The following is a 24,811-nucleotide window of genomic DNA, read 5'->3' as shown; positions in this document are numbered from 1 at the left end:
TTTTCTTATATAGCTTCCGCCTTTATTCCAGACCGTCCATGCATCTAACCTTGGCCTCCTCGCCTGGAAAAAGCCATAGGACTCCCCTCAGTAGGAGAATGTAATCTCTTTGGAGACTTAGCGATGCAGGGTGGCCCGTGGGACCGGCTACATTAGGAAAACTTGAGCCTTTCTTTAAATTCTATTCCCAACTTTAGGGAGGGGTGCTGCTAAAGATGGGCAATGCATTTAGTTCACTTGATGGAAGGAAATGTCGATTCTATTTAGGTGTGTCAGATTGTGAGTTTAGGAGAATTAACGGAGCTGCCAAAAGAAAAAAAAATATTTATGAAAGAAGACAAGAATTGCCAGCCACTTTTTGTACACAGATTTCATTTCCCTGAGCGCTCCATTTTTTGAGTAATTGACAGCAAATCCTTGTGCTCTTAAGATGATCATAGACCAGATAAAATGGAGCGAGATCATCAGAAATAAAGCTTTAATTTAAAAAAAATTAGCTCATGCTTATTTTAATAAGTCCACACGGCAGAAAAGAATTAAAAGGCAAAAAATATGTTGCCATTTACTATTCCATGCTCCATGTAAAAGGTAGTCACTTTTACAAGTTTGGTGTATATACCTCCAGGCTTTTTTCTATGTTCATAAATTTGTTATTTCATCCAAAACATATTTTTGAGCACCTACAATGGACCACACAAGTGTATTTTAGACATTTTCTAAGTCATTTCACATTTTAAAAATTGTTGCATAGTATTCCAACTATTTTAATTTGTCTAGACCCATCCTGATGAACATTTAGGTTACTAATAGCTTTTTTGTCTTATAAACCATGCTGTAATGAACATCCTTATATAGTTATCTTTTTGTTTTTCTAGATAGATTCGTAGGTAGGATATGTGCATTTTAAATTTTAATAGATTCTGTGAAATTGAATTTCAGAAGTTTGTGACAATTTACACACTCAGAGCCATGTGTGAACGTCCCCGTTTCCTACAACCTTGGCAATACTGGATGCTATGAATTTTTGTACAGTTGCCAAGTTGATAGGTGAAAAATAGTAATTTCATTATTTTAAGTTGCATGTCGTTAATAGTGAAGTTGAGCATCTCTTGTTGCTTTTTGACCATTTTAATTGTTTTTGTAAACTGCCTGTTCACATCTTTTGCCTGTTAAGGAAAAAAAGATCATTTGTCTATTTCGTATTGATTGATAGTAATCTCTATGTTATATTAACTTTTCATTTGTCATATACTTTTAAAATATTTTCTCTTCGTTTTTCATTTATCTTTGAACTGTTTTTAGAGTGAAAGTTATGCTTTATGGGAAAATATTTGAAACATTCCTGTGAAAATAGTAACAAGACAGGAATGTTTACAATCAAAACTAATATTCTATTAGAGGTACTGGCCACCCAAAAGTCATTATTATTTTCATATTTTTATACTCATTATTTTCACATGATATATCCATCCGCAAAGAGAATCAGTTGACAAAATACTAAAACCAGTGAGTTCAGCAGCATCGCCAGATATACAATTAACAAACAAAAATTATATAAATAAGATATGAGAACAATAATCAACCATAAAAATGTCATAGAAAGGTCTCATTCACAATAAAAATGTTACATTATAGGCATAATTTAACAGGAAATTGCAAATTATGCATTAAGAAAATCAGATTATTTTAGTGGAAGAAAAAAAGGGCCGATTATTATTTTTGGCTGCACCACGTGGCTTGCGGGATCTTAGTTCCCCGACCGGGGATCGAACCTGGGCCAAGGCAGTGAAAGCACTGAGTCCTAACCACTGGACTGCCAGAGAATTCCCAAAAGGCTTGATTAGATGGAAAGTTTTACCATTTCCGTGAATAGGAAGACTTAATATTGCAGAGACACAGTTTTTACTTTAGGTTAAATTCTTATTAAAACAGGACTTTGCATGGAACTTAAGCTGACTTTTAAATCTGCATGGAAAGGAAAAATTGCAAGGAAAGCAAAAACCATTTTTGGAAAGCAATGAGTAGGTAAAATAATGGTGGGGGAGGGGAAATAAAGCCATAAATCATCTTTAACCACTTTATTTATTTTTTAAAAAATTTATTTATGTAGCTGCATTGGGTCATAGTTGTGGCACATGGGATCTTCGTTGCCGCGTGCGGGATCTTTAGTTGCGGTATGCGAGATCTAGTTCCCTGACCAGGGATTGAACCCCAGCCCCCTGCATTGGGAGCACAGAGTCTTAGCCACTGGACCACCAGGGAAGTCCCTAACCACTTTAATGGTGTCTTTCTTTACACAGAGTTTTAAAAGTTTTACGTAGTCAGATCTGCCTGCGGCTTTTGGGTTTTTGTGATATGCTACTTCATGATTATAGAAATTTTTCCCTGTACTTACTTCTGGTATTTTTTTTTTTTTTAATTTATTTATTTATTTATTTATTTATTTATGGCTGTGTTGGGTCTTTGCTGCTGTGTGCAGGCTTTCTCTAGTTGCAGCAAGTGGGGGCTACTCTTTGTTGCAGTGCACGGGCTTCTTATTGCGGTGGCTTCTCTTATTGCAGAGCATGGGCTCTAGGCGTGCAGGCTTCAGTAGTTGTGGCACGTGGGCTCAGTAGTTGTGGCTTGCAGGCTCTAGAGCTCAGGCTCAGTAGTTGTGGCGCACAGGCTTAGTTGCTCTGTGGCATGTGGGATCTTCCTGGGCCAGGGCTCGAACCCATGTGTCTTGCATTGGCAGGCAAATTCTTAACCACTGTGCCACCAGGGAAGCCCACTTCTGGTATTTTTATGGTTGTATGTTTTCAGTTTTATGTCTTTATCTCAGCTGCAGTTTATTTTTTTTTAATTTTTATTTTATTTATTTATTTTTAAATTAATTAATTTTTGGCTGCGTTGGGTCTTGCTGCGCGCGGGCTTTCTCTAGTTGTGGTGAGTGGGGGCTGTTCTTTGTTGTGGTGCGCGGGCTTCTCATTGCGGTGGCTTCTCGTTGTGGAGCACAGGCTCTAGGAGTGCGGGCTTCAGTAGTTGCAGCATGCAGGCTCAGTAGTTGTGGCTCGTGGGCTGTAGAGCGCAGGCTCAGTAGTTGTGGCTCGCAGGCTCTAGAGCGCAGGCTCAGTAGTTGTGGCGCACGGGCTTAGCTGCTCCGTGGCATGTGGGATCTTCCCGGACCAGGGCTCGAACCCATGTTCCCTGCATTGGCAGGCGGATTCTTAACCACCGCGCCACCAGGGAAGTCCCTGCAGTTTCTTTGTGTGTGTGGTGAGTAGGAGAAATGCCAGACTTAAAAGGTACCAATAATGTAATGGGAGAGGTACTAGCCTAGATGCCAGAAAATCAGCGATCTAGGCTTCCTCCCATGTCACCTTTGTAATCTTGGACAAATTAATCTCACTTTTTTTGGCTCAAGAGCCCTTGACTTGAAAATGAGGGTGAATAAATACTTTTTCAGGCTAATTTCTAGCACTACTGTGAGGCTCAAATGAGATCATAGGTGAGAAGGCTTTACGAAGAAAAAAAAACCCTTTGCAAATCTTCTAAGTTATCTTTAATACTGATTTTTGGTTTATGCATATCAATGTAAGTGTAGTGCAACATCATTTTTCAGTACCTGGAAATAGTTTATTCAAGTTTGTGCAAGACCTTGGGGGAAGGGAGAGGAGAGTGGGAAAGATGAAAACTAACATTTTTCTGAATGCCTATTTTGTATTTGGTGCTTTACTTAAAGAAGGATAAGACTTAGACCTCTCTTCCCAGGAATTTACAGTCTAGAAGAGGGGAAAACGCTGTACACATAAGAATTGGAGCCACTATTAACGTGGGTGTTGAGTTGGTGGGGTTTGTTAATAGGTAGACAGCTAGGAGGTCAGTGTTTTCACTTTCTAACAATAAGCCTGGCTGAAAGTGCTTTAAGAAGCAACTGCCCTAATCCCTTTGCCCTCAGGCAGGCCTCCTCCTGGGCGACCTTCCCCACCTTCTTTGGTACACTCTCCCCTCAGGCCCACCCCATCACTTTTTCAGGTAGTATCATAATGATTACCGATTAGTCTTTTCCTGTACCAGCTCTCTATCGCCTTAAGGAGAGTCGGAATGTTTTCTCTTTGAAGGCTGCCCTGGGCCAATTGAGCAGAGTTAAACAGCCCTCCCTTTCTTTAGTGAGCGAGCATGCCTTTATTTTATGTGCTGGCCTCCCTCCTGGCCTGTTAGCTGGAGCAAACAAGGCAGACACACCACCTGGGGCAGTGCCAGACATTAGATAGTCAGTGTTTGTTGAACTACCTGAACTCGTTCCTCTCTCTGAGAGCCAATTGGGCTGCATAGTAGAAATGAGCAGTATGTAGCTACCTTTGTCACCTGGTAGACCTTTTAGATGAGAGTTGATTGAGGAGTTGGGAAACCACATGGTGTAATGGGGTCATTCCTTGAGCCTGGCAATTTGTATAGTTTGGAATTCTTGTTGCCCCTTCATTCCTCCTTAATCTTTTATGTTGCTTAAAAATAATCTTTATTTTAATTACATAAGTCAATGGAATTATCATATAAAATTATAAAAATATAGAAATGTGTAAATAAGAAAATGAAAATCATCTATAATCCTAATACCGAGAAATAACCGCAGTTAGTATTTTGAAGACTTTTTCCATCTTTTCCAGTTTTTAAAAAAATGCATGGGGAGTGACTGCTAACAGGTATGGGGTTTCTTTTTGGGATGATGAAAATGTTCTGGACAGTGTGATCCATGCACAACTTTGTGAATATACTAAAAACCACTGAATTGTACACTTTAAAAGGGTGAGTTTTGTGGTTTGTGAATCGTATCTCAATAAAGCTGTTTTTTTTTTTTTTTTTTTAATGCTTGTAAGGGTTAAGAATCCACCTGCCAATGCAGGGGACACGGGTTCGAGCCCTGGTCTGGGAAGATCTCACATGCCGCGGAGCAATAAGTCCGTGCGCCACAACTACTGAGCCTGTGCTCTAGAGTCCACATGCCACAACTACTGAGCCTGCGTGCCTAGAGCCCGTGCTCCGCAACAAGAGAAGCCACAGCAATGAAGAGTAGCCCCCGCTTGCCGCAACTAGAGAAAGCCCGCGCACAGCAGCAAAGACCCAATGCAGCCAAAAATAAGATAAATAAAATAAATAAATTAAAAATGCTTGTAGGTACATACACACAGTATTGTTTTCTGAACTGAAAGTGCATATACAGTGCTCCTTTGCTGCTAAATGATTTAGCATGTTTCCTAAGAATAAGAACATTCTTTTATATAACTACAATGTAATGATCAAGTTCAGGAAATGTAGCACTGACAGAAGAATTCTAATACTTATGAGGCCTTTCATATCAGAGTCCACCAGTTCTTACAGTAACTTTCTTCACAGCAGGTTTTTTTCGTCCTTATCCAAGAGCCTATTTAAGATCACATATTCCTTTTGGTTGTAATGTCTCTAGCTTCCTTCAATCTGGAACAGTTCCTCAGTCTTTCTTTAATTTTCATGATATTGACATTTTTGAAGATTACAGGCTACATTGTTTTGTAGAATGATCCTCAATTTAGATACCTCTGTTTCCTCATGTTTAAATTCAGGTTGTGCATTTTTGCCATTTTTCCATGCCTCACGTCAGGAGGCCCATGGGTCCATCCATCCCATTACTGGTGATGTTAGCCTTGATCACTTGGGTAAGGTGGTGTCCACCAGGTTTCTCCACTGTAAAGTTACCACTTCCCTTTAAAGTGCTTTTAAGGAAAAGAATTTTACAACATAACCCAGAAGAAAAAGCTTTATCCAGGTTTTAGTGTTCTGCTGATGTTTTGAATGAGAGAGAAAGATATAACATTTGAAGATTAAATAAAAAGGAAAAAAATCAGCCAAGGACGAGGAGGCAGGAGCTCAGTTAGAATCTAGGTTTCAGAAGATGGTACCATTCACCTAACCAGGGAACTCAAGAAAAAGAGCCTCAAGAAAAAGACTCATAATGAGTCCACTTTTGGACCTGTTGAGTGTGAAGTCCTGTGAGACTTCCAAATTAGGCAGGTGGCATCATGGATCTTGGCTGGGGAGAGAGGTCTGGGATGGAGGAGTCACCAGCATGTAGCCCTGGGAACAGAGTAGATTGTCCAGGGAGAGGTGCAGAACACAGATGAAAAAGGCCCTGGGATAGAACCCTGAGGGAGGGCCAGAGGAAGGTGAAAAGGCAAAGGGAACTAAGAAATGGTCAGGGGTAGTCATATGGAAGCCAGTGAAAGAAAATGTTTCAAGATGGGATGGCAAATGTGTGTTGGCTCCAGAGGGGTCAAGTAGGATAAAGATGATATGTGTCCATTGGATTTGGAGGCAGGGATGTTCTTGGTGGCATTGAAGGTGCAAGCTACATGGTGGTGGGCTCAGGAAAGTGTGAGAGGAGAGGAAATGAAGATGGAGTGGGCACTACTCTTTTAAGAAGGTTGGCTGAGAAGAGGAAGTGGCTGGAGTGGGAATGTGTTGTGAGAGGTTTAGACAATTAAAAATGCTGTGAGAAAGAGGAAGTGGGAAGGAGAGTTGGAGAAATGGGGGGGGGGGGGCCGGGGGTAATCAAGAGGTATCCCTGAAGGAGAAGGAGAGGAAGCCTTTAGACCAATGGGTCCAACTCAGATGTCTACAGGGCCAGGCAGGTAAAGCAGCTGAGTGAGGTGGACTAGTGTGGACTGAGGTGAAACAGAATGCAAAATTCTAAGGGCCTGTGGCCAGTCCTCTTCTGAGGATTGTCACCCAGTCGTCATCCATTGCCATGCACTTTGCAGTGCCCCCTTGTGGGAGGAATATACATCCTCACCCCACTGCCCCAGGGCTTGCTTTGGTCAACTGGATCTGACCAGATGTGCCATATGCTAGGTCTGAGCAGAAGTTTTAGGAGTTGGTGCATGGTTTTCTCTGCTGTGAGAACACTGTGTCCCAAGTAGGGGCTATTCCTTCAGCCTGGGTCTTGGAATAAAGGCACATGAATCAGAGCTATAGCCAGCCCTACCACCAACATAAACAATGAAAGAGAAATAAATCTCTATTGTAAGGCAGTGGTCCCCCCTGACCCCCAACCGTGCACGGCTTGCAGGATCTTAGTTCCCCAACCAGAGATGGAACCCTCGCCCACTGCAGTGTAAGCGCAGAGTCTTAACCACTGGACCGCCAGGGAAGTCCCAAGACAGTGGGGTTTTGAAGTCATTAGTTAACCACAGCAAAACTGACTAATACAGGAGTTTAACCAAAATAAAGCTATACTAAGATATTTTTTTACTCCTCGAATTAAAAAGATTCAGAAGTTTGACAGCATACTCTTTTACTGAGGCTGAGAACACAGGCGCTTTCATACACTGGTGTCACCTCTATGGATGTTGGCAATCCTTATCAAAGTTACAAATGCAGATGGCTGTAATCAGAAAGACAGACAATAACAAGTCTGTCAAGGATGTGGAGAAATGGGAACCCTCATGGGAATGTAAAATAGTGTAGTCACTTTGGAAAGCAGTTCGGCAGTTCCTCAAAGAGTTAAATGTGGGACTTCCCTGGTGGTGCAGTGGTTAAGACTCCTCGCTCCCAATGCAGGGGGCCCGGGTTCGATCCCTGGTCAGGGAACTAGATCCCACATGCATGCCGCAACTAAGGGTTCGCATGCCACAACTAAGGAGGCCTCCTGCTGCAACTAAGGAGCCTGTGAGCTGCAATTAAGGCCTGGTGCAACCAAAAAAAAAAAAAAAAGTCAAATGTAAAGTTACTATATGAGCTAGTAATTCCACTATCAGGTATGTACCCAGGAGAATTGAAAACATGTCCACACAAAAAATTGTATATTAATGTTCATAGCAGCATTATTCACAATAGCTTAATAGTGGAAGCAACCTAAATGTCCATCAATTGATGAATACTTAAAATGTGGTATATCCATACAATGGAATATTATCTGATCATAAAAGGGAATGTAGTTCTGATACATGCTACAACATGGATGAACCTTGAAAACATTATGCTAAGTAAAAGAAGCCAGTCGCAGAAGATAACATACTGTTTGTTTCCATTTATGTGAAGTGTCCAGAATAGGCAGATCTTTAGAGGCAGAAAATAGATTAGTGGTTGTCAGTGGCGGGGGGAGGGGAGAATGGGGAGTTTCTTTTTGTGAGGATGAAAATGTTCTGGAATTAGTGATGATGGTTGCACAATTTTGTTACTATATGAACAACCGATGAATTGTACAATTTATTTTTTATTTAAAAATTTTTTTGGTACCGCAGGTGGGACTGAATTGTACAATTTAAAAGGATATGCTTTAGAGTATGTAAATTATCTCAATAAAGCTGTTATATTAAAAAAAAAGAATGAGGAAGTTCTATATGTTCTGGTATGATCACTCATATACTGTTAACTGAAAAAAAGCAAGGTGCACAACAGTGATTATGTGCTTTTATGTGAAAAAGGAGAAAATAATACATATTTACATTTGTTAGTATTTGCATTAAAAACTCTGAAAGATTATCTGAGACACTAATAAAAATAGTTACCTGGAATGGGGCATATGGAATAGGGTGGAAATTAGACTTTTCACTATTAGTATTTTCATATATTTTGTTTTTGAACTACCTGAATATGTTGCTTAATCAAAAATTTGAAAAGAAAACACAATGGATGCACAACTATAATAATAATAAAGGGGGAACTCCAACTACACATGATTGTTGCTCCTTAAAATTCAGGCCCCGTGTTGCTAGATCTTCTGATTTTTTTTTTTAATTAATTAATTAATTAATTAATTTATGGCTGTGTTGGGTCTTCGTTTCTGTGCGAGGGCTTTCTCTAGTTGGGGCAAGTGGGGGCCACTCTTCATCGCGGTGCGCGGGCCTCTCATTATCGCGCCCTCTCTTGTTGCGGAGCACAGGCTCCAGACGCGCAGGCTCAGTAATTGTGGCTCACGGGCCTAGTTGCTCTGAGGCATGTGGGATCTTCCCAGACCAGGGCTCGAACCCGTGTCCCCTGCATTGGCAGGCAGATTCTCAACCACTGCGCCACCAGGGAAGCCCGAGATCTTCTGATTTTTTTCACAAGAAGCTGGAAGTTTCGGTATTGACAATTATTTTTTAAAGTTTTAAAATGTACTATGCAAGCCAAACAAAACCATGTCTATGCAGTTGGCCCTCCGTCTTCCAGTTTGTGACCTGTGCTTTAGACTGTGAACCTCATGAGGACAGGGCTGTGGTCTTTTGCTCTCCATTGTGACCTCTAGTGGTCACCAAAGTGCTTGGCCCATATATACCAGATACTGAATAAATACTGAAGTAAGGCAGAGAGGGATCCAGAGTGCAGGTGACAAAAAATTGAGTGAGTTGGGATGGTTTTTATTTTCTATAAGAAATTTGAAATGAGAGGGAAACAGGGAGAAGGTTGATAGGTCAATAATTTGAGAGGTGTGGGAAATTTTTGAAATAATTGCTCCAGAGAATTGGAGATAGAGCCGACAATAGAAGAATAGTAATATTGCCAGGCAGTGTTGTGTGTCCAGTTGAGCTGAGTCATTGCTGCTTTTTGTCTCTGAAGATGGTTACTACCTTCATCACAGTCCTGGGAATTCCCTTCACCTCTCTCCTGTGTTGGGCGAAATGTGATGTGGTCTGATTCTCTGTCCTTTGTCTGTGACCTGGTTTGGGTTTTGTCTCTGGAAGTCTTTGGATCCTCCATTGTTCTGAAACAATATTATCATCTGTCTTCCTGTTGGTCATTCAGTGGATCCATTTAATCTATCCTATTCTATAAAGCTTTTTTTTTTTTTTTTAATTTCTTTCCTCCTTTTTTCCCTTCTGTTTCTGAAACTTCTATTAGTTGACTCTTGGGCCTTTTGGATTGATCTTCTATAGTTCTTTTCTGTTTTGTTGTCCATCTCTTTATATTTTTATCTTTCTGTGTGATTTTCTTGACTGTCATTTCAGTTGTCATATTTTTAAAACCCTAGAGCTTCTCATTGTTCTATGAGTGTTCCTTTTTGAGAGCAACCCCCCCCCCCTTTTTTTTTGTTATGGATGCAGTATCTTCCTGAATTTTTGAAGCTTTCTTCTGCTCCCTGCATTTCTCCTCTTCTACCAAATACCTTTTTTCAGTTTGTCTGTTTTTACCTCTGTGGTTCACATTAGGGGCTTTCCTCAAGTGTCGGGTAGTCCCTGGCTGTCTGTCTGCTCACATTTAAGAGTGAGGCACTAAGGCATATTGGAAGGCCCAAGTGCATAGAAAGGATGTATTTATTGACTTGTGGGCGTCACTGACTAGGTGATTGGGTGAGGACTGAAATAAGAGTGTCAGATCTTTTCTCTAGGGCTATTGAGGTCAGTTTCTCCAGAGAGGAATCCTCCAGTCTCCTGGCCCTGGAAGGTTTACCCCAGGCCACTGGTTCTGAACACTGATTGGGAGAAAGGACTTGACTGGATACTTCCTGCTAATCCTCTTGTATTCAGTACAGTGCCTCCTCCTCACCTTCTGCTGTGCTTGGCATCCCTAAGTCCCAGCCGCTCCATTTCAGTTTCTCTAGAAAACAGACTTCCTGCTTCTTTGGAATTAGGTGGAGGAGAGGGGAGTTGCCTTGCTGAATGGGCAGGGGGAGAAGAGTGAGGGCCTAAATGTTCCTTATATAAATTTTCATCTAATTTCCACGTTTTTAGCTGTGCTTCCTCCTCCTGGATTCCAAGGTAGCTACTGTTGTAAATTCCTGAGCCTTTCTGGGCTTCTGCCCTAAGAACCAGCTTATATCCTGTTGGCATAACCCTCTGCAGACAGACTGGCTTTAACTTTCTGCATTTGCTGAACCACTTACCACTTCTCCTCTGCCTTCTATCTTCTACAGTTATTCACATCTCTCACCTCTTGTCTCTCATCTGCTTTATTCTTCTGGATTTAAAATTCCACTGATATAATTTTAGTGGGGTTTCAGGAAAGAGTAGTAGTAAACATATGCATTTAATCTGGTGTGTTTTATTGGAATGAGCACAGAGACCATGAATTTATAGCAAAACCAATTTGAATGGTTAGGTGGTTTTCACTAGCAGAATTCAGCAGTCCTGGTGGATTTGGTAAGAAAAGGACTGGCCAGTTGGATTGGGGTTTTGCCAGGTGGATTTGGTGGAAGGACATTAGGGCCAGGGAGTTGAGGATTTTGGACAAAGAGTGGTTGAAACAACAGACCATACAATCTAGGTTGTGTAAGTGAAGGAAAGAAAGATACAAGGGAGTTGATGGCTGGAGGAGTTTATGAACTAAAGATCCCATGAAGTCAGAAAAACTTGTCAATTTTTTTTTTGAATTTTTGAATTTTATTTTATTTTTTTATACAGCAGGTTCTTATTAGTTATCTATTTTATACGTATTAGTGTATATATGTCAATCCCAATCTCCCAGTTCATCACACCACCCACCCCCCGCCACTTCCCCCCCTTGGTGTCCATACAAAACTTGTCAATTTTTAAACAAACCCTACTTGGTCATTCCAGCATCTTCTCAGCCAGGGGCGAAAGTGCTGTTCCTAAGTTTATTCATGTTTCTTTGCTTTATCATTCTATCTTGGGGGTTAATGTCCTTCTTGCTTTGAAAAAGGAAAACTCTCTCAGGTCCCCAGGACAGGATTCTGTATGGGGCGTGAGGGTAGGGATGCCTCACCTCCCTGTTTACCCCGGAGGAAACTGGGGGTGTTCAGAGCCCTCATCTATACCTTTCATTTCTTTCTTTTTTTTTTTTTTTTTAATTTATTTTATTTATTTATTTTTGGCTGCACTGGGTCTTCGTTGCTGTGCGCGGGCTTTGTCTAGTTGCGGCGAGCGGGGCTACTCTTCGTTGTGGTGCATGGGCTTCTCATTGCAGTGGCTTCTCTTGTTGTGGAGCACGGGCTCTAGGCACGCGGGCTTCAGTAGTTGTGGCACGCGGGCTCAGTAGTTGTGGCTCGCGGGCTTAGTTGCTCCACGGCATGTGGAATCTTCCCAGACCAGGGCTCGAACCCGTGTCCCCTGCATTGACAGGCAGATTCTTAACCACTGCGCCACCAGGGAAGTCCCCACCCTTCATTTCTGAGTGGTGACTTTGGTGGGATGGATACAGAAGGGGCCGGGTGGACAGAGCCATATCTTCCTTGCAGACCTCTCTTCAGAGCTTTGGGAAAAGCCTTCCTCCAGCCTGGGGTCTCTCTTTCTTCACCAGTCGTTCCCTCCTTGCAGCCTGTTTTCCACTCCCCTGGCCTGCTTGCCGTATCCAACAGCCTGAGCTGATGAACACCCACAGATACCTTGGAGGTTCTCTCTTTAAATCCCTTATTTTACAGAAACTGAGGCCCTGAGGTGTACTCCCTCCTGGCCCAGAAGCCTTTGTGCCACAGCAAGCTCAGTGGCTGAGGGTGCCCCGCATGAGGCGGTGGAGCCTGGTGATTAGGGGCGGGGTCTTCAGAGCCCCGCACACCCTTGTCCAGACCCAGCTCAGCCACATACTGGCTGCATGACCTGGACACGTTACATACATAGTGTCTCTGAAATCTGTTCCCTCATCTTTAAATGTGGGTCATAAACTTAACTTCAGTGGTTGTGAAGATGAGAATAATGCATGTTAAGTACAGAATGAGGCATGTGGTAAGTACTTCCATGGTGCCTGTTTTTATTAGCCTCTCTCCTTCTAGCCTTTCCACCTAAAACGCCCCACTGCTGCCACCTATCAGGGGAGCCAGAGTGAACACTGATGAAGGATTGAGTCTTATTCTCAAGGCTGAGCCAGCTCCCCTAGTTTCCCAAAAACCAATCTACTGAGGAGAAGTTTAAGGATAGGACCACTAGGGTCCCTTGGACCTGTGTTTTCAACTAGCTTGGGGTCCAGTGGCTGCTGACAGTGGATTATACCAGAGGAAGATTCCTTCCTTTCCATGTTTTCTGGATCCTCTTATCCCCTCATTTGGCAGGTTCCCCAGGCCTTGGTGTTTGCCCCTCTCTCCCTGGCCATCTCTGTGAGCGTTCTCTCCCCTGGGGAATGGAGCCCATCACAAGGCTTCAGCTGTGGCCCACCTCTCGAGTCTGCTTCTCATTCCTGCATCTCAGCAGAGCTCTGGACCTGACTTCCTCCCATATGCGTATTTGTAGCCCTGGACACTTCCACTTAGATGAGTATTTCCAAGAAATAACAATCTTACTTTCCATCCAGCCTCCACTTTCCGCATCCCTATTTCTTTTAGGGGCACCATTATTTTTCCAGTCACCCAGGCTTGAAACCCCAGGGTCGTCCTTGGCCCTTCCTTCCCCTCCAATGTAGATTCCGTAAGTGCTGAATTGAGTATAATCCAGCAAGTGGTTAAGCCTGCGTGTTCCTCTGCCTGTCCGTCCCTAGCGACACCACCCTTATTCACGTGTGGCTCACCTCTTTCCTGGTTTACAGCAATGGCCTGTTCATTCTTCTGCATCCATCTGCTATACACTGGTCTCCTGAGAGCGTTGTTTTCATCACATTAATCCTTGCCACAGAATCTTTCAGTGGCTTTCCATTTTCTGCAGGATAAAATCTAGATTCTTGGCCTGGCTGGCACTCAAGGCTCTCCATAATCTTGTGCAGCTCTGCCCACCCTGCCTTTGCTCCCATGTCGTCCTTGCAGACCTTCTCTCCAGCCAGCCAGGCACCTTCACTGACCTGAGAATCAGCCATACTCATTCCCGTTGTAAGCTCATGGCATTCCCCCCTGTCCCTGAATGCCTCTCTTCCTCCCTTTCTCCAGTCCTGTTTCTCCTGCCCGCTTTCAAGTTGCAGCCCCAGTCCCACTGCAGATCCTCCCCAGTCTTCAGCCTTCATCCATCTCTTCTCCTGAATAGCGCTTGGGATCAGTATCTAGCCAGTGCCCTGGGCTGTAACTGTTGCACGTGCGTCAGTGTCCACCCTCCCCCCCCAACCCCGACCCCGACCCCGGCACCCTGGTGTGAACACAGTTGGTGGTCATTTCAAACAGCCACTCCCTGTTTCTTGAGCACTCTCAACCTGCAAGGCACAGGATTATACTTGCTTAACAATCTGCCTCCTCAGTGTGGCCTCCTTTTCTTCCTGCTCTTTGGAGAAGAGGGCTGTAGAAATCAGGACAGTTCTGAGAAGACTCTGGGGGCTGGGATGCAAAGAGATTGGCCTCTGAGGCCTGCCTAAACCATTTCTCTGCTCTTCTCCAGCCTAAGTGAAAGTGGCATGTGTTTTTGCCTTACATCTCATCTCCCCCCTTCTTCATGTCAGCTAATGGTTATTCAGGAAACTTCTCTCAACCTGCTGGCCCTATCCCAAATCTTTTGGGCAAGGGTCATGAGAATGATGTCATGGTCATGTGACTGCTGCCTATACCTTGCTCCCTCTGCTGCCCTAGTCCTAACACTCTAAAAAGCCAATTGTGTCCCCTGCTTCCAGCTCACCTGGACAAAGACCTGAGCAGAAAGGTAAGCTTCTCACCTTTGCCTTTGGTGAGCAGTGGCCACTGGATTCTACCTGCTCAGCACTAACTGCCTTTTTCTTTCCCACCTGTTTCTGCTGGCTCTCTCCCTGGACACTCTCACTTGCCCTTATCTGTACAGTGAAGGCTGGGGCTAGGCCTTAGGCCCATTACGGAGTTGAAGTTCCTGCTGGTTAGGTCCAGGTGGGGTCCACAGGCTGAGTAGGGAATAACTCCTGCTCTGCTCACAGATTTTCTCCTGATGGCTGACTCTAAACCACTCCTCTCCCTTGATGGGGACGCCGTGGCTGCAGAAGCCTTGCTCCAGGATGTGTTTGGGATTGTGGTGGATGAGGTCATTCGGAAAGGGACCAGTGCCTCCGAGAAGGTGGGTCTTTTCTCCCTCCTCCTCCTGCCCATCAAACCTGGCTGAGAACTTTCCTCCTCTGTCCAGACTTCTCCCCAGAATTCATCACTCTCACTGTGTGCCTCAGGGATTACATACTGGGCCAGACTGTGTTTATTTACCCTTGTTCATGTGTTGCTTGGAAAATATTCCTAACTTGCTGTAAGTGCAGCTTGGTGGTGTCTTCTGTCTGCTGAGATGTGGTTTGGGCAGCCAGTCAGTGGGGTGCCTCAGTGCCCCCAGAATCTCCCGCTTCTCCTCCTAGGTCTGCGAGTGGAAGGAGCCGGAGGAGCTGAAGCAGCTTCTGGATTTGGAGCTGCGGAATGAGGGGGAGTCACAGGAGCAGATCCTGGAGCGCTGCCGGGCTGTGATCCGCTACAGTGTGAAGACCTGTGGGTCCTGGGTCCTGCGGGGAGGCGTGTCTAGAATTCGTACTCAGCTCCACTCTGAGCCCCCGTCCCCCTTCTCCAGGTCACCCTCGTTTCTTCAACCAGCTCTTCTCAGGGTTGGATCCTCATGCCCTGGCCGGGCGCATTGTCACTGAGAGCCTCAACACCAGCCAGTGAGCCATCCCAGGGCCCCCTTCCACCACCCCGAAAGGATTTGGGTTTGCGGGAGACACACTCTGTGGGTGGGAGAGGAGAATGGTGCTTGCCCCCCTGTCTTTTCTGGGAATCTCTGCTGGCAGAGTCTTTCCCCTCGTACCCTTTGGGCTTCCTTTCCCAAGCTTTCCCATGTCTCCTGGCTCCAGTTTTTTCTCACCTTTTCCTCCCTGGTTCTTTTTCACCAACTCAGTCCTCTCTTTGGACCCTCCTCTCACTCACTCTCTCCACCTCCTCTCTCCCTGTCTCTTTCCCATTCTCATCATTCCCTCTCCTGGCAGGTACACATATGAGATCGCCCCCGTGTTTGTCCTCATGGAAGAAGAGGTGCTGAAGAAACTCCGGGCCCTGGTGGGCTGGAGCTCTGGGGATGGCGTCTTCTGCCCTGGTATGTAAACAGGAGGGCGGCCTTTCTTTGGCCTTTTCAAGGGTTCCTCCTTCCCCACTGTTCTCTTGCTCTAAGCTGGCAGGGAGGGGTGATTCTTCTTTGTTTCTTCTCCAGCTGGACTCGGGCCAAACCAGAGAGAAGCTGCCCAGTCCCCTGTATCCTCGTGTTTGCCAGATAATACATGGGATCGGTGCCTGCTGTCCTGGCGGGGGGTGGGGTGGGGTGGTGGATCCTGGGATCAGCCCAGGATAAGGAGGGGGAGTCAGGGGATCTGCAGATCCCGCTGTTCTGGGTTACCAGCGTGCCATTTGTCGAGCCCTCGGAACTCGTGGCCTGGTAACCAATCACTCGTGCTTCTTTGATCAGTTCTTCTGGGTGGAGAGGTCAAGAGAGCCAAGCTCCAGTTTTGACCCACTGCCCCTCCCTCTTGCCACCACCCCTTCCCTGTGACAGGTGGCTCCATCTCCAACATGTATGCTGTGAACCTGGCCCGCTATCAGCGCTACCCGGATTGCAAACAGAGGGGCCTCCGAGCACTGCCGCCCCTGGCCCTTTTCACATCAAAGGAGGTGGGAAGAGGCACAGGCCTACCCTGGGCTCCCCGATTCTAATCTCCAGCCAGCTGAGTCCGAGACCTGTCAGGTCCTCTGTCTGCTCAGACCCATCTCTTCGGAGACCAGCCTGCCCCCAGGCGGATGTGCTTCCTTCCAACCAAGGGGGCTGTGTAAACGCTCCCCGTTCACCTTGCCTCCTGTGTGGGGGTAGCAGAGGGGCATCCAGTGCAGTGTACACAGTCCACACCCTTTCTGCTAAGAGTATGGGCCACGGACCAGCAGCATCAGTATCACCTGGGAGCTTGTTAGACATGCAGAATCTCGGGCCCCAGCCCAGACCTACTGAATATGAATCTGCATTTTAACCAGACACACTGGTGATTTGTAGGCCCATGAGTGTTTCAGAAGCCCTGGTCTACAGGGTCTCATCTGTTTGACCAGTCTCTCTCCTCCCCACCCTCCCTGCCCTCTGCCTTCCTCCACAGTGTCATTACTCCGTCAAGAAAGGAGCTGCTTTTCTGGGACTTGGCACCGACAGTGTCCGAATGGTCAAGGCAGATGAGAGGTGAAGGTCCTTCCGTCTGCGTGTCTCAGACCCAGCCTGGCACAGTGTGCCTTCTCATTGCCAGAGGCTCTGGCCTCTGGCGCACACCCCGGTGGACTTCTCTCCCTGCCCTGTTCCCGCCGAATTGCCTCTGCTGTCTACCAGTGCCTGCTAGAGTCTCTGCCCTGTCCCCTGAGATCTGTTTACCCCTCTTAGGGAAAAATCAACACTGTGGCCTCTGCATTGCTAACCGCACATTACCCTGCTCTCGACAGTTCTGCTGCCCAGCCTAGAGAACCTATTACTCCCCTACCCACTAAGTTTTCTTTTCCAGAGGGAAAATGATCCCTGAGGATCTGGAGAGGCAGATCGGTCTGGCCGAGGCTGAGGTGAGTGAGTGAGGGGTGATGAGGCAGTGGAACAGGACCCTTCTGTTCCTTTCTTGGAGGGTTCTTTGGCCTGTCCCTACTCAAGGCTCCCCTCATCCCTCTCCTTGATCTCTGTGCCCATTTCCCTGGTGGGTTGAAGTGATCCCTGGGGAGCAAGGACACTGTAGTCCTGCTGAGACCTATGGGCAGGATCGGATCCCAGGGCAGGGGCAGGACTGATTCACTGAGTGGAGTCCCAAGGGGCACCGCAGGGAGGATGTTGGGGACCTGAGGTGTAGCACAGAAGGTTTCTGTGAGCTGGCAGGGTCTGTGCAGGGAGAAGTTCAGGAAGATGTGCGGGCCAGTGGTGAGCAATGCAGACTTGGAGCAATGGGAGATGTGGAGGCCCCTGCACGCCCCTCCGCGCTGGTGGACATGGGAGCTGCTGCAGCCGTCTTGGAGGGCGTTTCAGCACTATCTATACCATTTTTATTTACTTATTTATTTATTTGTTTATTTACAAATATTTATTTATTTATTTGGCTGCTCCGGGTCTTAGTTGTGGCATGCGGAATCTTTTAGTTGCGGCATGTGAACTCTTTTTTTTTTTTTTGAATAAATTTATTTATTTATTTTTGGCTGCATTGGGTCTTCGTTGCTGCGTGCGGGCTTTTCTCTAGTTGCGTCGAGAGGGGGCTACTTTTCTTTGAGGTGTGTGGGCTTCTCATTGTGGTGGCTTCTCTTGTTGTGGAGCACAGGCTCTAGGCGCGTGGTCTTCAGTAGTTGTGGCACGGGGTTCCCCCTTGCGGGCTCTAGAGCGCAGGCTCAGTAGTTGTGGCGCATGGGCTTAGTTGCTCCGCGGCATGTGGAATCTTCCCGGACCAGGGCTCGAACCCATGTCCCCCGCATTGGCGGGCGGATTCTTAACCACTGCGCCACCAGGGAAGTCCCATGTGAACTCTTAGTTGTGGCATGTGGGATCTAGTTCCCTGACCAAGGATCGAACCCGAGCCCCCTGCTTTGGGAGCACGGAGTCTTAGCCACTGGACCACCAGGGAAGTCCTATACCATTTTAAAATGTATCTATCCACTGACTCTGAGTTCTGCTGCTAGGATTAGTCTATAAATCATCATCACAAGTGCTTAGAATTGTGTGCACTGGAGCGAAGTGTAAAATTTAAAAAAAAATTTTAAATATCCATCAATAGATAAATTATGATGTATCTGTATCAGTTTCTTCCTTTGTAAAATGAGCATAATATAGAACTTATGGGGTTGTTGTAAGGCTTAAATGAATTATGTGTAAAGCACTTAGAAGAGTGAAGCAGTATATAAATATTAGCTGCCATTGTTGTTATTGTTATTATTGGAGTAGTATGTAGCCATTTAAAAGAATAAGATGGGAATATATATGTTAACCTGAAAATACCTCAACTATGTATTTAAGTATAAATTTAAAAAATATATATATATCTCCACATGCAAATGGTTGCAGCATCAGTTTTTGAGAAGACTGTTCTTTCCGCAATGAATTGTCTTGGCATCCTTGTTAAAATCCATTGAGTGTAAGTGTGAGGATTTATTTCTGGACTCTCGGTCTATTCCATTGATCTGCATGTCTATCCTATAGACCACGTTGTCTTAATATAGCTTTGTAGTAAATTTTGAAATCAGATGTGTGAGTCCTCCAACTTTGTTCCTTTTCAGGATGGTTTTGGCTTTCTGGGTCCCTTAAATTTCCATTTGAATTTTAGGATCAGCTTGTCAATTTCTGCAAAGAAGCCAACTGGAATTTTGATAGGGATATGTTCAATCTGTAGATCCATGAACATGGAATGCCTCCATTTATTTAGGTCTTCTTTGATTTCTTTCAATAGTGCTTTGTAGTTTTCGGAGTATATGTTTTGCACTTCTTTTGTTGAATTTATTCCTAAGTATTTTATTCTTTTTGATGTTCTTATAAATGAAATTGTTTTCTTAATTCCATTTTGGGATTGTTCACTGCTAATGTGTAGAAATACAACTGATTTTTGAATATTGATCTTGTACCCTGTGAACTTGCTGAACTCATTTATTAATTCTAATAGTATTTTTTTTTAATTAATTTATTTATTTATGGCTGTGTCGGGTCTTCGTTTCTGTGCGAGGGCTCCCTCTAGTTGCGGCAAGCGGGGACCACTCTTCATCGCGGTGCACGGGCCCCTCACTATCGCGGCCTCTCTTGTTGCGGAGCACAGGCTCCAGACGCGCAGGCTCAGTAATCGTGGCTCACAGGCCCATTTGCTCCGCGGCATGTGGGATCTTCCCAGACCAGGGCTCGAACCCGTGTCCTCCGCACTAGCAGGCAGACTCTCAACCACTGCGCCACCAGGGAAGCCCTCTAATAGTATTTTTTACTGGATTCCTTAGGATTTACTCGGTATAATATAATGTTATCTGTAAATACAGATAATTTTGCTTTTTTCCTTTCCAATCTGGGTGGCTCTTATTTTTTTTTACCTAATTGCCCTGCTAGAACCTCAACACAATGTTGAATAGAAATGAGGAGCGTGAACATCCTTGTCTTGTTCCTGATCTTAGGGGGAAGGCGTTCAGTCTTTTGCCGTTGAGTATGATGTTAGCTGTGGGTTTTTTTTGTAGTTGCCCTTTATCAGGTTAAGGAAGTTCCCTTCAAATCCTAGTTTTTTGAGTGTTTATATCATGAAGGAGTGTTGGATTTTGTCAAATGTTTTTCTGTGTCTACTGAGATGATCAATAAACCACATTGAAATGTGGGTTTTTTCCTTTATTCTATTGATAAGATGTATTACATTAATTGATTTTTGGATGTTAAACCAAGCTTGCACTCTTGGGACAAATCCCACTTTGTCATGGTGTATAATTATTTTTATATGTTGCTGATTTTGTTTTGCTAGTGTTTTGTAGATTTTTATGTCTATATTTAGAAGAGATATATTCTGTAGTTTTCTTTTGATATATTGTCTGGTTTTGGTATCAGGGTAATACTCACTTCATAGGATGAATTCAGAAGTGTTCCTTCCTCTTTTTTTTTTTTTTGGAAGCGGATGAAGAGCTGGTATCAATTCTTTTCTTTTTTTTTTTAATTTATTTTTAATTTATTTATTTTTAGCTGTGTTGGGTCTTTGTTGCTGCACGCGGGCTTTCTCTAGTTGTGGCGAGCGGGGTCTACTCTTCGCTGCGGTGCGGGCTTCTCATTGCGGTGGCTTCTCTTCTTGCGGAGCATGGGCTCTAGGCATGCGGGCTTCAGTAGTTGTGGCACGTGGGCTCAGTAGTTGTGGCTCGCGGGCTCTAGAGCGCAAGCTTAATAGTTGTGGCACACGGGCTTAGTTGCTCCGCGGCATGTGGGATCTTCCCGGACCAGGGCTTGAACCCATGTCCCCTGCATTGGCAGGCGGACTGTTAACCACTGCGCCACCAGGGAAGCCCTAGCTGGTATCAATTCTTTTTTAAATGTTTTGTACAACTCGTCAGTGAAGCCATCTGGGCCTGTGCTTTTCTTTGTAGTAGTTTTTTGAATACTAATTCAATTTCTTCATCAACTTTTGTACTATTAGGATATTTAAAATAGCATTTTGATCTTCCAGTAAGACATTCAACTTTTTTGAAAGAGTATGAACTTTGGAAATAGACCATCAGACAGACCTAGGTTTGAATTCCATCTCTGGAGTTTCAGCTTGGGGGCAGGTTTCTTAACTCCTCTGAATCTCAGTGTCCTCACTTGCAAATTAAAGGGGACAGTAACACGTTGTAAGGTTGCAAGGGCCCAGGTCAGGCATGTGAAGTTTATAGAGCTGGATCTCAGCACCAGGCTCTTGGTAGCTCTTGAGATGACTTCACAGCCTCTTTCTCCCTCTGCATTTTTGCCACAGGGTGCTGTGCCATTCCTGGTCAGTGCCACCTCTGGCACTACCGTGCTGGGGGCCTTTGACCCTCTGGAGGCAGTTGCAGACGTGTGCCAGCGTCATGGGCTGTGGCTGCACGTGGACGTGAGTGGTACTCAGGCCTGAGGATGGGGTGGGCTGAACTGAGGCCAAGGCCAAGGCCCACATTGTTCCTTTCGCTCCACAGGCCGCCTGGGGTGGGAGCGTCCTGCTGTCACAGACACATAGACATCTCCTGAATGGGATCCAGAGGTGCATACAGCCCCCTACGCCCTGAATCTCACCCTTCAAATCCTTGATCCAGAGAGTAGTTTTGGACTAGGGCGCTCAGATGGGAGTAGGGGAAGGAGGCTGGTAGGAGGGAGATTGGAGAGGTGGTTGATTGGGGCTGGGAGGTCAGACGTCAGACCTGGAAATTCTTCTGCTGGGCTGGGGTGAGACCGAAGCCCCTTTTACTGGAGATCTGGAAAGGTGGGGGCTCTGGTTGGGCAGCTTGAGGGGGAGCCAGCTGACCCTGCTTTGCTGTGTGCACCCCAGGGCTGACTCCGTGGCCTGGAATCCCCATAAGCTCCTCTCCGCAGGCCTGCAGTGCTCAGCTCTTCTTCTCCGGGACACCTCGGTGGGTCTGCCCCTCCCCAGCCCTGGTGCCACTTCCCACCCTGGACCTCTGTCTTCTTTTCTATCCCACCTGAGGGGAGCTCCTGGCCTTACCATGTTCTCCTTACCATGCCATCTGAAGCTGAATATCTGTGACCACCCTAATCCCCTGTAGTGGGCTCCCTCATTCCCCTGTCGTAATGCAAAGGAAAAAGTTCCCAGCTTAAGTTGTAATCGGAGGGATCCTGGGTCATTTGGGAAGAACTCTTGAGTGTTGGAAGAAAACCCAGAGAGAGGGTTTCAGTCAGCTGGCAGCCGTCCCATCAGTGCCGCCTGGTTCCAGGGAAAGAAGCATGTGGACTGAGCTAAGAAATGGCCCAGTGCAGCTCTGGAGGAAACCTCGGCGGGGAGGGTGGGTCTGACTGTCTCCTCACCCTCCACAGAACCTGCTCAAGCGCTGCCACGGGTCCCAGGCCAGCTACCTGTTCCAGCAGGACAAGTTCTACGATGTGGCTCTGGACACTGGAGACAAGGTGGTGCAGTGTGGCCGTCGCGTGGACTGTCTGAAGCTGTGGCTCATGTGGAAGGCACAGGGCGGGCAGGGGCTGGAGCGGCGTGTGGACCAGGCCTTTGCCCTTGCCCGGTAGGAGTGGGGGCGGTCCCGTTTCCCCTCCCCGGGCTCCAGCCCTGCACCCCTTTCCTGCTCTTAGTGTCTTTTGGCTCACTCTCTGGGTTGCTTTTGTTTCTGTATCTCTGCCTTTCCTCCTCCACCCATGATGTCTCACTCTGTGTTCACAGGTACCTGGTGGAGGAATTGAAGAAGCGGGAAGCTTTTGAGTTGGTCATGGAGGTACGACCGACCTTGTGCTCTTTTGCATCCCCCGCCCCCCCACCGTTCCCCTCTCACTGCCCCTCTTCCCCAGCAGAGCCCTGGTTGGGGAAGAGGGGCAGTGAGAGGGGAACGGTCCCCCTTCCTCAGCTCACACCTTCCTCTTCCTCATTCCTCCCAGCCTGAATTTGTCAACGTGTGTTTCTGGTACGTGCCCCCCAGTCTGCAGGAGAAGAAGGGGAGTCCGGATTACGGTGAAAGGCTGGCTAAGGTAGGCAGTCTCCTCCCTGCTCTGGTTAACCCATTAGGGATCCGATGCAGCTGGTGTGTTTCTGCCCCCTGCTGGCTGTGAGTGGCATGGCAGTTCCCTTGGCTAGTCTCTTGCTCCCGAGGTGGGGACCATGAATGGGAAGACGACACCCACTTGTCCTCATTTCTGTGAGCCTGGGAATGGGAGATAAGGTATGCTTCTGGAAAGTAAGAAGAAGACGGAGAGGGGCATTACAAGAGAAGTCACCAGTGTACAGTACATAGATCCATGGTGTGGGGCATTCTGCTGGGAGCTCAGGCTCAGGACAGAGATGTGAGGCAGAAAGATCTTGGAAGTTTTGCTCACTAATGCTGGGGACAGAACAACCCTGTCAGGCCAGGAGGTATGTCCTGGTCGCTAAGGATAGATCGGTACTAGGTGCTGCAGATGATATGAAAGGACGAGAATGTTCTTACCCTTAAGGAGTTATTTCAGAAAACAAGCGTTACCTATTTGAAACCAGTGTGTTCAAGGCAGTCTTGGAAATTACATATTAGATCAGGGGTCCCCAACCCCCGGGCCACGGACCAGTACCGGTCCATGGCCTGTCAGGAACTGGGCCGCACAGCCAGAGGTGAGCAATGGGCGAGCGAGTGAAGCTTCATCTGTATTTACAGCCTCTCCCCATTGCTCACATTACCACCTGAGCTCCGCTTCCTGTTAGATCAGCGGTGGCATTAGATTCTCATAGGAGCTCGAACCCTGCTGTGAATTGTGCATGTGATGCATCTAGGGATCTAGGTTGCGTGCTCCTTATGAGAATCTAGTGCCTGATGATCTGAGGTGGAGCTGAGGCGGTGATGCGAGGGCTGGAGAGCGGCTGCTAATACAGATTATCATTAGCAGAGAGGTTTGACTGTGCAGAGACCATAATAAATCAATGCTTGCAGACTCATATCAAAACCCTATCAGTGAATGGCAAGTGAAAACAAGCTCAGGGCTCCCACTGATTCTGCATTATCGTGAGTTGTGTAATTATTTCATTATATATTGCAATGTAATGATAATAGAAATAAAGTGCACAATAAATGTAATGCCCTTGAATCATCCCAAACCACCCCCCTCCACCGGTCCGTGGAAAAATTGTCTTCCACGAAACCGGTCCCTGGTGCCAAAAGGTTTGGGGACCACTGTATTAGATCACAGGGTACAGATCAAAAATGTTATAGGAATTCAGAGAGGGGAGAAGAAGGTGTCGAGGATGATGAAGGCTTGAAGTTAGACTGAAAAAGCAGTGTTGAGATTCAGTGAAAAGTCAGGTTTTAGCAGAAAATGGCCCATGTGGTAACGTGGAGAATGGTGAGTTGTGAAAGAATGCAGGAGGTAGAGAAGGTCCAGTGGGCTGGATATGGTGGCAAGGGTAAACTGGGGCCACGTCAGGATCCGAGCCGTGAGTTGCTGTCTCTGGAAGGTGTCTGGGTGGAGGGAGGTGCAAGTCGGGGAGCCCACCCCCTCACCTGACCCCAGGCTGCAGCTGGAAGGTCGCTCCACTCCTCCCACAGGTGGCCCCAGTCCTCAAGGAGCGCATGGTGAGGAAGGGCTCCATGATGATTGGCTACCAGCCCCACGGTACCCGGGGCAACTTCTTCCGCATGGTCGTGGCCAACCCTGTGCTGACGCAGGCAGATATGGACTTCCTGCTGAATGAACTGGAACGGCTGGGCCAGGACCTCTGAGCCGCTCCTTCTCACTGCTGGCCTGGACCCCTCCCCCAACCCTTACCATCTCCCTGTATCCCCTCCCCGTGTTCTCAAGAACAACCTCTCCAGGAAACAAAGCCGTCTTAATTTTTATGTGCTTTGACCCACTAACTCTCCTTTAAGTATTTGATATTAAGAGAATGTTTAAATAAATGATAGTATATCCATATGATGGAATATTAC

General features: G+C 46.2%; 1 protein-coding gene across 5 annotated transcripts in view; it reads left to right on the top strand.

Annotated features, from left to right (window-relative positions):
• Window positions 1–24,811, top strand: part of CSAD (cysteine sulfinic acid decarboxylase) — a 25,871-nt gene extending 1,060 nt beyond the window's left edge. For 4 of the 5 annotated variants that reach the window (XM_059935974.1, XM_059935975.1, XM_059935972.1 and 1 more), the window contains 14 exons: window positions 14,680–14,816; window positions 15,100–15,226; window positions 15,306–15,396; window positions 15,718–15,824; window positions 16,278–16,393; window positions 16,864–16,943; window positions 17,257–17,311; window positions 21,181–21,297; window positions 21,380–21,444; window positions 21,730–21,811; window positions 22,233–22,432; window positions 22,588–22,639; window positions 22,800–22,889; window positions 24,431–24,811. In XM_059935974.1, the coding sequence (XP_059791957.1) occupies window positions 14,691–14,816; window positions 15,100–15,226; window positions 15,306–15,396; window positions 15,718–15,824; window positions 16,278–16,393; window positions 16,864–16,943; window positions 17,257–17,311; window positions 21,181–21,297; window positions 21,380–21,444; window positions 21,730–21,811; window positions 22,233–22,432; window positions 22,588–22,639; window positions 22,800–22,889; window positions 24,431–24,604 (1,482 nt within the window). In that variant the 5' untranslated portion in view covers window positions 14,680–14,690 and the 3' untranslated portion in view covers window positions 24,605–24,811. Of the gene's footprint in view, window positions 1–14,374; window positions 14,436–14,679; window positions 14,817–15,099; window positions 15,227–15,305; window positions 15,397–15,717; window positions 15,825–16,277; window positions 16,394–16,863; window positions 16,944–17,256; window positions 17,312–21,180; window positions 21,298–21,379; window positions 21,445–21,729; window positions 21,812–22,232; window positions 22,433–22,587; window positions 22,640–22,799; window positions 22,890–24,430 lie in introns of those variants that run through there. The other variant, XM_059935973.1, reaches the window with a different exon arrangement.

Source organism: Balaenoptera ricei, chromosome 10 (genome assembly GCF_028023285.1).
Source record: "Balaenoptera ricei isolate mBalRic1 chromosome 10, mBalRic1.hap2, whole genome shotgun sequence".
Classification (NCBI taxonomy): Eukaryota; Metazoa; Chordata; class Mammalia; order Artiodactyla; family Balaenopteridae; genus Balaenoptera; species Balaenoptera ricei.
Note: the sequence above shows the minus strand (reverse complement) of the source record. Positions and strands in the feature narration are given on the sequence as shown.